At 42.8% G+C, this 13,690-nt stretch overlaps 1 protein-coding gene across 9 annotated transcripts in view; it reads right to left on the reverse strand.

Annotated features, from left to right (window-relative positions):
- ARHGAP12 (Rho GTPase activating protein 12) overlaps positions 1–13,690 on the reverse strand; it is a 99,379-nt gene that overhangs the window by 47,205 nt on the left and 38,484 nt on the right. For 7 of the 9 annotated variants that reach the window (XM_073677622.1, XM_073677621.1, XM_073677620.1 and 4 more), the window contains one exon: positions 1,977–2,234. The exons of the other annotated variants lie outside the window; for them this stretch is intronic. In XM_073677622.1, coding sequence (XP_073533723.1) covers positions 1,977–2,234 — 258 coding nt within the window. The remainder of the gene's footprint in view (positions 1–1,976; positions 2,235–13,690) is intronic. 9 annotated transcript variants of the gene reach the window in all.

Here is a 13,690-nt window from a genome sequence, read left to right on the forward strand (position 1 = left end):
ACAGCCAACAATAATATGGATATGGGCACTAACAGCAGTGCCGCTTCTGGGGGGAAAGCAGGCCTCTATTACTAATGCTACCCTATGCCTTTATGTGGCTTTGCCACCACTTTTTTTTTTTTTAAAAAGAAATGAGAGTTTATGATAAAAGTTGTAAAGTTGAGCCAGAAGATTTGCAGGACCCTGGTCCAGCAGACATATCCATGGTCAGTGGCCGCCGAGCCAAAGCCCTGCGAACCTCCTCCATCCCTGGAGCCTCTTCTGATTAGTGCGCCCGACATGATGACTAGGCTGTGTCATGCCAAAGACATTGTGCCAGGCCTTCTAATCAGAAGAGGCGCCAGGGTGCCGGCAAGTAGGCGGAGGTTTGCAGGGCTCTGGTCCGGCGGCTGCTTGACCAGGGCCCTTCAAAACTTTTTACTCAATTCTATTAAAGCAGCAGGATGCCAGCGCTGGGCCTGGCGAGGGCGAGTACCGGCTCAGTTTGTTATTTCAGAGCGTTTGGAGTCCATTTTCCTGAAAGTAGAAAACCCCTTTAACTGTTGACAAGACTCTTCAGTGAGAATTTAGTGGGTCATCTTTGCTCTACACGGATTCACTAGCTGACCAGTAAGGCTGTGGCCAAAACATTTTTTGGCAGGAAATGTTACTGGCGTATGTTAAATGGAGGCTGTGACGGAGGCCTTAGAGACCCATCTGTCACCTATAGGCTAAAATAGTATCTGTAACAGATCTCATGAAAAGCTATTCCTTTATCGGATGTCTGTGACGGAAACCAATCAGCCGTACGTCACCTACAGGTATAGGAGTATTAGGAGGACTACACGGGATGAAATGTCCTAGGTTCCCAAAGTAAGCAAGTCAGATGGAGGCCAAAGGGAACACTGAAAAATGCCGGACTACTGTAGCCCTATGAACAAGTTCTGTAAATACGCTATATCTCCCAGGATATAAGGTGATGTACTGATGACCTATCCCATGGACAAGTCATCATTATATATCATACTGGTGGGGGGCCCTGACCTACCCACCGATCAAAAGTTTGCAGCTCTGTATACCACATAGTGGCGGATCTCTGGTACTGCAGCTCAGCTTCTACTGATGTGAGCATCTGCCTGACAGCTAATGAGCAAGGGCTGTAATTGTGCATTACTAACGTAAGGGTTTTCACTCACCTATATAAACATATTGGGCCTGATTTATTAAAATGGAGAATATGTCTTTGTTGCCTATACCGACCAATGAGAGCTCAGTTTTCATTTTTTAAACCACTCTTCTAAAATTAAAGCTGCGCTGTGATAGGTTATTATGGGCAAAAATGCCAATTTTTTGGTTAAGGGGTAACGTTTCTCCTTGCGGAGAGTAATATACCAGTCCTGGCATGGAAATGCATGGAGGCTTATTCACCGTGCAATGCTCCTCTGGGAAATTAAATATACAAATTGCCTCTTCAAAGAGGATAAAGAGTAGAACACTATAGCGCCACCTGTTGGAAGCAGCAATCCTACAAGTCACTATTGACCCTTTAATGAGTCTTGCAATATGACTTAGGATAAAAGCAAAATCAGAATCTCAGTTTGCAGACAGGAATCAAATCAGATCTCATACTTTGCACTGATGAGGAGTAATACCCTGGAACACTGTCTTCAAATAGAGATTCTGATTTGACTTTTATCCTAAGTCATGTTGCAAGACTCGTTAAAGGGTCAATAGTGACTTGTAGGATTGCTGCTTCCAACAGGTGGCGCTACAGAGTGCTAGACCTCTTCCTCTCTGAAGTAATTTGCGTATTTCATTTTTTGTTTAGATTCTTTTGATACCTCTGCCCCATAGCGTTAGGAAGGGCTGTATCCCACGTTAAACCCAGGAACATGGTTTGAACCAGAAACGCGTGCATTCTGCTAAAACCCCTGACGCGTTTTACTGTAGATGACACATGGGTCTGCTCATGATCCCACGGCTTTTCGACTACCTACCTCGTGGTCTGCCTGAGAAAAGGACTCTCCCCTACTGGTGTCCTTGGTGCAGCGCGGCGGCTTCCATGTTCGCTCCTGTGTCGCCTTATTATAATAATAGAAACGTCCAGTGTTATCTTTGTGCGTTTCCCACTCCCCTGTAATTTGCACAGGGGCTGCACTGGGCTGAGGGGGGAGATTGGACTGAGAAATCTTCAGCTCTTGCAGATTTGCATACACGGGAGAATCGGGTCTTGCAGTGGCAGGAGACACAGAGAACTGAAGAGAACAGACACCAGAGAGAAAACCGATTACTAGAGAAGAGACACCCCATCACCACCAGCACCCCGGTCACATTACATTTCCCTCACAGCTGCCATATTGCTGGGCTGCAAACATCAGCAGAGGATAGAGATAGACATGCCTTGCATTAAAGGAGTGTGTCAGCACAAAATGACTGTTCAAACCAAGCACAGACACTGGCCAAACCGATGAAAACAAGTAGGTGGGAAGGTGCATGGAACTATCCTCACACTTCTTTTGTGATTGACAGGAGGCCGTAGACAAGATGGAAAACAAGTAGGTGGGAAGGTGCACTGGACTGGGGCATCTGTGCTTGGTTTGTACAGTCATTTTGTTCTGATAAGACTAAAGGATAGCTCCACTCAAAGCCGGAGATGTGGCAGCACAATCTTCAACTTCCCCTTATAGGAAGCAGAGATTTATGGTGCTGTATGCTGCTCCTTGCACTAAACTTTGGGATGTCCTTCTGATAGGAAAGCTGGGGTAGCAGACTAACAAAGTCGTGGCTCTGCAGCGCTGAAACGAGTACTATAAAGGAGCAGGAAAACGGATTGAGTGTGTTACCTGTGGATTAGAAATAAAAAATGGCAGGCTTTCCTTCACCCTCTCCCCCCACCCCCAGAAACAGCACCACCCTGGTCTACAGGTTGTGTCCGGTATTGCAGCAACTCACCGGACAAAAGGGATGAACTGCAATAACAGACAAAACCCATGAGCAATTGTTATGCTGGTTCCGTTGGAGGAAAAAAAGTAAACCTGCTCCAAGTGTGAATTACCCCTTTAACTATCTGACTTTCTGGGCTTTGAGTAGAGCTAGGCTTAAATGGTCACTGCAGCAAAGACGAAGAGTAAAACACTTCTGCACTGCAGAATTGGTCTGTGTCTGAACGTTTCTTGGCGATTTCGGCAGGTTCATCCTTGGGTGGATGGACAACGCCTCATCTGAAATATTTGGAGCTCACTTAATTTCGTATTTTACGTGGCTCCATAATCGGAGCAATGCAGAACTGTTATACCACGGGAGGTATGAAGTCAGAGAAGAGAAGGTGAAGAACGCCCTGCGGTGACCCCGCAGAGGTCTATGCCTGTACACATTAGCCATCGCCCCTGCCGACTACAAGTGCCAGATCCACTACAATCTCCTTCTTGGTTTGGTATCATATTGTATGATGGAGCGCAGGGCGCTGTGGTACCTAGGACAATAACCACTCTCTGAAGACGTCTACGCTCAAGCAAAATGGCAGCTTCTTCTCCATCGCTTCCATTTTTTCCGCACTAAAAATTATTAAAATGTTCAAATTGCATAAGGTTTTTTTTCCACTACTACAATATGTAGGATATTAATATCAGATGGGTGGGAATATAACACCCGGCACACCCACCATAATAAGAGCTGAACTGCAGTAACCGGCAGCGGCCACTACACAGTGTGAAGGAGCCACGGTGGTCCGGAGTTACAGCTAGACCGTCGGGGTGTCTGCTCCCACAGATCCCATATTAAAATAGATTAATGCCAATATTATAGAAGTGGAAACCCACTTAACTCATTTTTGGAGCAGAAACAAATGGTAGCAATATCTGAATCCCAGAGAATTGTATTATTCATGGATCGTGCATTCACAAATCATGGAGATAATTTATGCAAAGCAAAAATTACAGAGGCCGCCAATAGCAACCGATCATCCGCTGCCCATCATAGAGTACAGTAATTAACACATGCACCTGTATCCAGAAAAGGTAGACAGTAGGCAGTAAGGATTTGGTAAAGATTCAGGAAAGGGGAAAAAAAAAACAAAAAAAAAAAACTACGCTTCTGATGGAGACGACATCTCGACCAAGCCAATAGCTGGCTGTGAAGCTGACCCTCCTGCCAGTGATTAGCTGCAGCTTTCACAAGACCCTATATGCTAGCACATCATCTCTACAGGTAGTAAAGCTCAGCCAAAAAGGAGAGTACTGATTATTATTATTATTAATTTTAATACCTCAAAAAAAAAAAAAAAAAAAAAGGCTTTTCAACAGAATAAAATGTCATCATAGACTACCACCTTTTATATTTCTAGGACTTCAGGAAACAGAGGTGTACTCATTTTTATCTTTTGAGTAGAGGGTAACTTTTTTTTATTTGTTTTTATGACCTGTACACCAGAATTCCTACCTCTTCTGCTAATTTTATATATAAAAAAAAAAAAGCCATTGAGGGAGAACGCAGAGCCAAGTACTTGCACCCTTCTTCCAGTGACGGTGGGAGTCTCAGCACCCGGATCTCCGAATATTAAGACTTTGAAGTGTTATTGCCATTTTAAAAGTTTGTAGCAATATTTCCAGAATATCAAAGATTTTCTATAAAAACAAGATACAGAAGTTCCTAACAAGCGACAATTATCCAAAACATAAGTCATCGGTGATCGTACCATGTAAGTGCCCAGATGCCATACTCCAAGACAGGACTGGTCATAGGCACCAACACAAAAGAGAACGCAACAACGCTAAAGGCAATTTTTTTTTTATACTCTCTGTTGGCCATCAATGACAAAACAACACGATCTAGAAGACACATGAGAAACATATAAATGTGTGTGCACGCAAAGAAATGATAGTCATCCTTGGAAACGCTCAACTTTATTTCCACTCCTGACATTCAAACAAAGCCACGTTCACACATTGAGTATTTGGTCAGGATTCTACATCAGTATTTGTAAACCAAAACCAGGAGTGGGTGATGCAGAAGTGGTGACGTGTTTCTATTATACTTTTCCTCTGATTGTAAGCCAAAACAAAGAATGGAACAAATACAGATGTAAAATACTGACTAAATACTGATGTATGAACCTGGCCAAACAAAGGAGGAAAGCACATGAAGGAGTAGTAAGAGCAGGACAGAAAATATTTATAAGATGATTGAGCGGACCGTGGAAGTTCGAGTTCAGGTACCCGACAACTTTAGCCCAGAGAACTGTACGTGAACCCCATTGAAATCAATGGAGATCCCTCTCCCTTTTGAACTGTAAAATGGACCATCCAGGTGAAGTCCGTGTTGGGCGTTCAGCACCGGACACTAGGTGTCCTGTTCGACCCCCTAACTTTACAGTTCGGGTTGACTCAGCTCTAGTGCAGACCGCAGCATCATAGATTCATATAGATCTCATGTCCAGCCTATATTACTGAGAGAAATCTTCCCACAATAGAAAAATCTATCTGAAACTTGGATCAGGCTGTAAACTATTTATCAGGGGAGGGGGAATGAAAAGAAATTAAGATTACAGACTGAAACGGAGTGACGATCTTATTAGGTAATATAATTGAATTAACACATGGCAATTCATTCAGAAAGTGTCCACAGTTCCTTAAACGGGTCTTCCAGTTTTAGAAGATCCCTCTTACCTAGCTGCAATTTTTTTTTTTTTTTATTATTTTTTTTTTTTATATCAAGGTCCAGTGCCAAATTCCCCCACTGCTCCCAATGTCTGCTATTATCAGCAGCGCTGCAGCCAATAAATCAGCTCAGTGATCCGTGTGTTCACACATGGTTTTTTCAGCGTTTTTTTTCTGCAGCAAAACCTGATCTCTTGCCAAGAGATTGTTCAGGGTTTTTCTTGCTTTTTTGGTGCGTTTTTTTTTCACTGTCCTTTTGTCTTTTATGCATGTACATAAAGTTCAGTGAAAAAATCTCATTCTGGTTTTGGCAAAAAAAAATACTGAAAAACCTGACACCTGCATTTTTGGTGCGATTTTTCAGTGTTTTTTTTTTCAACACCCATTACTTCCAATGGGTGAAAGAACACTGAAAGAAGTGACATAGTCTATTCTGCAAAAAGCCATGCAAAGCACAAAATTCTGAACAAAAAATAAAACCCATGATGTGTGCATGAGATTTCAGGAATCTCAGACTTTTCTGGTACTGTAAAAAGCAGCTGCAAATTTGCATAAAAAAATGCATAAAAAAACACTGAAAAAACCATGATGTGTGAACATAGCTTTAAAGGATAAATCTATGTGGCACCACACTGCCAGCACTGACTGAAAATGTCAGTCTGTGGAGACAGGGAATGGGAACAACTACTTTTTCAATTTCTACATTTCCTGGAGAAACAACATGATTTGCAAAATACAGATTTCAAGATGGAAAAGTGCTCCAGAATAGTCATGTAAGAATTTACTAACAGATACAAAATAAAAAATAGATAATTCAATCTAGCGGAATGAGGAAAGACGAGCACATTCCTTTCTGCAAGTGAGATACAATGTCACAAGGATCTGACACAAGAACATTCCAGAGACCGAGACCTGAGACCTTCCTCACATCCACAGATCACCTCTGTGCCCTCACCCAAGCCTGTAACCTAGACCTGAGACCTTCCTCACATCCACAGATCACCTCTGTGCCCTCACCCAAGCCTGTAACCTAGACCTGAGACCTTCCTCACATCCACAGATCACCTCTGTGCCCTCACCCAAGCCTGTAACCTAGACCTGAGACCTTCCTCACATCCACAGATCACCTCTGTGCCCTCACCCAAGCCTGTAACCTAGACCTGAGACCTTCCTCACATCCACAGATCACTACTGTGCCCTCACCCAAGCCTGTAACCTACACCTGAGACCTTCCTCACATCCACAGATCACCTCTGTGCCCTCACCCAAGCCTGTAACCTCGGCAGCACATCGGCTTCCCCTGCGTTTGTGCCCCCAGAGAACATCTCAGACATTTATTACAGATCCAGAAGGGAACAGATTAAAGTCAATGGTCAGTATTCCTTGGAAAGCTGACTGCAATGGAGAACAGATATTGGCAAGCTTTGCATTCCAGTATTACATTCTTGTCCTGCAGATAAGAGCCTTGACCGAAAATTAAGAAAAGGAGCACATTAAAATATTCTACCAAGCAAACCAATGTAAAAATAACCATAGAAAGCACAGAGGGTCACATATCACTTATAATATTACATAAAAAAAAATACTAAAATGAAACAAAAAAAAAAAAAAAAACTAGAAACATAATTGCGCTATCGCCTACAGAACAGATCCTGGCAGCTAGAGCGCAGCCTGTCCTGTGCTCTTCACCCTCCCCGCTACAGCTGTCTCCGCACATTCGCTGCCGGCCCTGGAAGAACAGACTATCTGCCAAAAGTCACGAGGACTCTGCTCCCAGACACAGCAATTATCATTAAAAGATGTTGTGCCTTCCTGGGGGGGGGTCAGAGTGCTGAACCCCCTAACCCTGGTTAAGAGGGCTATGGAGGGGGCACTGCACCTGCTTTATCTAAACATTCCTTACACTGGAGATCCATCAGATCTACAAGGAGAGCAGGAGAAGCTGCTATGGGGGGGGGGATGAAGTATGAGGGGCCTGATACATAATACAAATGCTTCTCACTAAATTAGAATATCATCAAAAAGTTAATTTATTTCTTCAATACAAAAAGTGAAACTCATATCGAGTCATTACACACAGAGTGATCTATTTCAAGTGTTTATTTCTGTTAATGTTGATGATTATGGCTTACAGCCAATGAAAATACAAAAGTCATTATCTCAGTAAATTAGAATAATTAACAAAAAACACCTGCAAATGCTTCCTAAGAGTTTAAAAAGGGAAGACTGCTGACTTGACAGTTGTCCAGAAGGCAGTCATTGACGCACACCACAAGGAGGGTAAGCCACAAAAGGTCATTGCTAAAGAAGCTGGCTGTTCACAGAGTGCTGTATCCAAGCAAATTAATGGAAAGTTGAGTGGAAGAAAAAAGTGTGGTAGAAAAAGGTGCACAAGCAACTGAGATAACCACAGCCTTGAAAGGATTGTTAAGAAAAGGCCATTCAAAAATTTGGGGGAGATTCACAAGGAGTGGACTGCTGCTGGAGTCATTGCTTCAAGAGCCACCACACACAGACGTATCCAGGACATGGGCTACAAGTCTCGCATTCCTTGTGTCAACCACTCATGACCTATAGACAACGCTAGAAGCGTCTTACCTGGGCCAAGGAGAGAAAGACCTGGACTGTTGCTCAGTGCTCCAAGGTGTTATTTTCAGATGAAAGTAAATTTTGCATTTCATTTGGAAATCAAGGTCCCAGAGTCTGGAGGAAGAGTGGAGAGGCCACAATCCAAGCTGCTTGAGGTCTAGTGTGAAGTTTCCACAATCAGTCATGGTTTGGGGAGCCATGTCATCTGCTGGTGTACACTGTGTGCAGAATTAGGCAAATGCGTATTTTGATCACTTTGATACTTTTTATACATGTTGTCCTACTCCAAGCTGCATAGGCTTGAGAGCCAACTACCAATTAAGTAAATCTGGTGATGTGCATCTCTGTAATGAGGAGGGGTGTTGACTAATGACATCAACACCCTATATAAGGTGTGCTTAATTATTAGACAACTTCCTTTCCTTTGGCAAAATGGGTCAGAAGAGAGATTTTACGGGCTCTGAAAAGTCCAAAATTGTGAGGTGTCTTGCAGAGGGATGCAGCAGTCTTGAAATTTCCAAACTTTTGAAGCGTCATCACCGAACAATCAAAAGTTTCATGGCAAATAGCCAACAGGGTCGCAAGAAGCGTGTTGGCCAAAAAAGGCGCAATTGAATTGAGGAAAATCAAGAATGAAGCTGCCAAGATGCCATTCACCACCAGTTTTGCCATATTTCAGAGCTGCAACGTTACTGGAGTATCAAAAAGCACAAGGTGTGCGATACTCAGGGACATGGCCAAGGTAAGGAAGGCTGAAAAACGACCACCTATGAACAAGAAACATAAGATAAAATGTCAAGATGGGCCAAGAAATATCTTAAGACTGATTTTTCAAAGGTTTTATGGACTGATGAAATGAGAGTAACTCTTGATGGGCCAGATGGATGGGCCAGAGGCTGGATCAGTAAAGGGCAGAGAGCTCCACTCCGATTCAGACGCCAGCAAGGTGGAGGTGGGGTACTGGTATGGGCTGGTATCATCAAAGATGAACTTGTGGGACCTTTTAGGGTTGAGGATGGAGTGAAGCTCAACTCCCAGACCTACTGCCAGTTTCTGGAAGACAACTTCTTCAAGCAAGGAAGAAGTCGGTATCGTTCAAGAAAAACATGATTTTCATGCAGGACAATGCTCCATCACATGCATCCAACTACTCCACAGCGTGGCTGGCCAGTGAAGGTCTAAAAGAAGAAAAAATAATGACATGGCGCCCTTGTTCACCTGATCTGAACCCCATAGAGAACCTATGGTCCATCATAAAATGTGAGATCTACAGGGAGGGAAAACAGTACACCTCTCGGAGCAGTGTCTGGGAGGCTGTGGTGGCTGATGCACGCAATGTTGATCGAAAACAGATCAAGCAGCTGACAGAATCTATGGATGGAAGGCTGTTGAGTGTCATCATAAAGAAAGGTGGCTATATTCATCACTAATTTTTTTGGGTTTTGTTTTTGCATGTCAGAAATGTTTATTTTGAAATTTTGTGCACTGATATTGGTTTACCTGGTGAAAATAAAAACAAGTGAGATGGGATTATATTAGGTTTTTATTAAGTTGCCTAATAATTCTGCACAGTAATAGTTACCTGCACAAACAGATATCCTCCTAAGATAGCCAAATCTAAAAAAAACCCACTCCAACTTCCAAAAATATTAAGCTTGGATATTTATGAGTCTTTTGGGTTGATTGAGAACATAGTTGTTGATCAATAATAAAAATAATCCTCTAAAATACAACTTTCCTAATAATTCTGCACACAGTGTAGGTCCACTGTGTTTTATCAAGACCAAAGTCAGCGCAGCCGTCTACCAGGACATTTTAGAGCACTTCATGCTTCCCTCTGCCAACAAGCTTTTTGGAGATGGAAATGTCATTCTCCAGCAGGACTTGGCACCTGTCCACACTGCCAAAAGTACCAATACCTGGTTTACAAACAACAGTATCACTGTGCTTGATTGGCCAGCAAACTCGCCTGACCTTTACCTCATAGAAATCTATGGGGTATTGTCAAGGGGAAGATGAGAGACACCAGACCCAACAATGCAGACGAGCTGAAGGCTGCTATCAAAGCAACCTGGGCTTCCATAACACCTCAGCAGTGCCACAGGCTGATCGCCACCATGCCACGCCGCATTGATGCAGTTATTGATGCAAAAGGAGCCCCGACCAAGTATTGAGTGCATTTACTGAACATACATTTCAGTAGGCCAACATTTTGGATTTTAAAAACATTTTTCAAGCTGTTATAAAGTATTCTAATTTACTGAGATAATGACTTTTGTGTTTTCATTGGCTGTAAGCCATAATCATCAACATTAACAGAAATAAACACGTGAAATAGATCACTCTGTCTGTAATGACTCAATATAATACGAGTTTCACTTTTTGGATTGAAGAACTGAAATAAATTAACTTTTTGATGATATTGTAATTTAGTGAGATGCACCTGTAGCTGTCAGCTGAACTGATGCTTGGAAGACCGGCAGCTTCCTCTCCCAACTCCTCGCTCTGCTCTGGTGGATTATTTCACAGGGAACAACATGATCAGCAGTGCGAAATAGGACATACTGGATTTTCATCTCGGCCTTCCATGTACATTTGACTGACAGCAGGTTTGGCTGACGGTCTAAATTCTATGGGGGCCTTAAGGGTATGTTCACACAGTTTTCCTATGTGGTTTTTGGGTCAGATTCCGTGCCAAAATCCTCGTAAAAAATGCTTCAAATCTGCTTGCAACAAGCATCCCATTCACGCCTGTAGCACACATCACATTTTCTGCATTTTTTTAATGCATGTTAGAAAGAGCCACCTGTCAATTCATTGACCCAGTTTTGATGCATTTTTGGCATGGAATTTTGCAGCGGAAATGCACAAAAAAAAAAAAAGCAAACAAACATTGCTACATATCATATAATATTTTAAAACGCATAAAAAAAAAAACACAGGAAAAAAAACGTCAAAAACTTTGTTCTTATAAAACCACCCTAAAATCCACGTCTTTTAGAAGCTGTTTTTAGATGTGGATTTTTCAGTCAGATAAATCCACATAAAAAAAACCTCCAAGTGAATATATCCCAACACCCAAATCAGTGATTAAAATAGTATTATTTCCGATGGTAAAGCCTGGTTCAGAGGAGGGTCTTAGAAAAAGGATTTCCTCAATACTGTCCATATGACCTGGTAGGAAATATGGAAAGGAACTGTCTGTACGATACTATTTAAAAGGGAACCAAGAAAAATATCACCATGTGATATATTATGACCTGTAAGGAGTCAATGGGTTGAAGAAGCTTCTATAAAAAGTCTTGCTGGCCAGTCCTCTTCCCGACATGATTTCCGGCCTGTATACTGGGGATGTCATCAAAAGCAGCTGCCATGCAGCACTTTGTGCATGCGCGATGCACTTCTGTAGCTGCGGCAGTACACCTCACTTTGCGTGCGCTGGATGTGACTGGTAACTGGTAACGAAACATCAGGCCTGAGAGATATTAATCAGGAAAGGAACAAGACCGGCTAGCGTTACACTTCAGAGGGATAGCTCCAAATACCGGGTCAATAGAATATATCTAGCACCATTGTCAATGCAAACATCAAGTAGCCAATCAGTGGTGGGGGGCGGGGTTACACAGATTATATGGACTGCTGGGCACCTAATACCTAGTCCTCTAATGATAATCTCCTGCTGATAAAACACTGATTGTAATGAAACTGCAGCAAGCTGCTGAGAAAGTGACACATCTCTGGAATCAGGGTATCTGCCCCTATATTATTACCCTGTTCTCAGATTAAAAAGCTAAAACCTGCTGAGAGATTCCCTTTAGCCATCACTTTGCACTATGATCACTAACTGCAATGCAACTCAGAAATTATTAGATTTTAGAAAACTTGGGAGATAAACCAGCAGCTCTGGAAGAAAACTTTGCACCTCGCTGCAGCACATGAGGAATGTTTTCAGAATATTAAGCAACTGGACCGTGCTGCCGGGACGAAGAGCGCAAATCCACTTGCTCATTATTACAGCCAAGGTGGCAGGAAGAAGAGACTTCTAGTTTTGTGCTGAGGAAGCAGCAGAAGTGACCTGGAACTTGGCCACTAATTATAACAAACATGTCCCGTCCCTCCCGCAGGATTCAGGCATAATTCGGGATCAGCATTTAGCAGATCAGGGCAGGAACCAGCAGATTGTTCGTCCTCGCTGTGATCCTCTGCATACTCAGAAGTTTTCTGCATAACACCGAGGTGGGGAAATGTTTGCCCTAAACAGTCGGACGTCTCCTTGAGGGCAAGTTGTGTGCGTGTTTTACAGCCGGATTCAACATGATGGGACTGGAGGCTTCGGTCACACGTGAATGCTTTTCTGACTCGCTCAGCGTAATGTCTGATCATTCCCAAAGGAAGAGCAGCCAGACATTTTCAATCTGATTATTAAGACCAGTCATTACATACAATTTCTGGTCTTTAAAAAAAAAAAAATGTCTATGAGTAATGACTTTGTATGCACATGAAAAAAATACCAGTATGTTTTTTTCGCACAGGAGCAATTTTGAGCCCATAAAAGATTGTATACAAAGGGTTTTTATTAACAGATTTTGTATAAATAACAATCAAAAAAAAGGTCAAATAATTAAATGGTGAATTATGCAGATTTCTTTCTGGAAGGAGGCAATAAATGGAGGCACACAGATTGCCAACGGGTCACAAGTGGCCATACGGGTCGGCATAGTCATTGACATTAGTATTAGTGATGAGCGAGTATATTCTGTTAACCCTTTCGGCGAGCATGCTCGGGTGTTATGTTTGAGTCGCGCTGTGTGCATGATTTGCGACTGTTTGACAGCTTTACATACATGTGAAGGATACCTGTTTCTTAGGCATTCCTCACATGTATTAAAGCTGTCAAATAGCCGCAAATCATGAGCACAGCGCGACTGAAACATGCATAACACCCGAGCACGCCGAAGATACTTGGGAAACACCCGAGCATGCTCGCCGAAAGGGTTAACAGAACATACTCGCTCATCACTAATTAGTACCCATTCCCACTGAGGTCGTCCACTAAAGCAATACTCAACTACCACAATGTGTGTACTCCTCTACACACTACTTTTCTGCCCCCCAATCTCTTGGCATCAACATTTGGAGTCAGGTGACTACTGCAGCCAAATCGGTGGCCACTGACTGCAGTAGTCCCTTCCCAACCAAATAGGCTTTTTCCACATGGAACGGCAGCACACAAAGACAGTACAGTCTTGTACAAGGCAACTGTAGGGCTCCATGTGCTGCCTTACAGAACCTGTGCATGGCTCTGCTGTGTGCATGCGGTCTTACTGCTGTCAGATTTAAAGGGAATCTGTCAGCAGAATTTCACCCCCAAACTATTTACATGTGCACTTAGCTCTTTCAAAGAAAGTCCGGCAATACCTTTACATGGTCCGTACATTGCTCCATTACTGAGAAATCAGCTTTTGAAT

The sequence above is a fragment of the Phyllobates terribilis genome, unplaced genomic scaffold, assembly GCF_046119375.1.
Source record: "Phyllobates terribilis strain yellow unplaced genomic scaffold, ASM4611937v1 Scaffold_4__5_contigs__length_816908805, whole genome shotgun sequence".
Classification (NCBI taxonomy): domain Eukaryota; kingdom Metazoa; phylum Chordata; class Amphibia; order Anura; family Dendrobatidae; genus Phyllobates; species Phyllobates terribilis.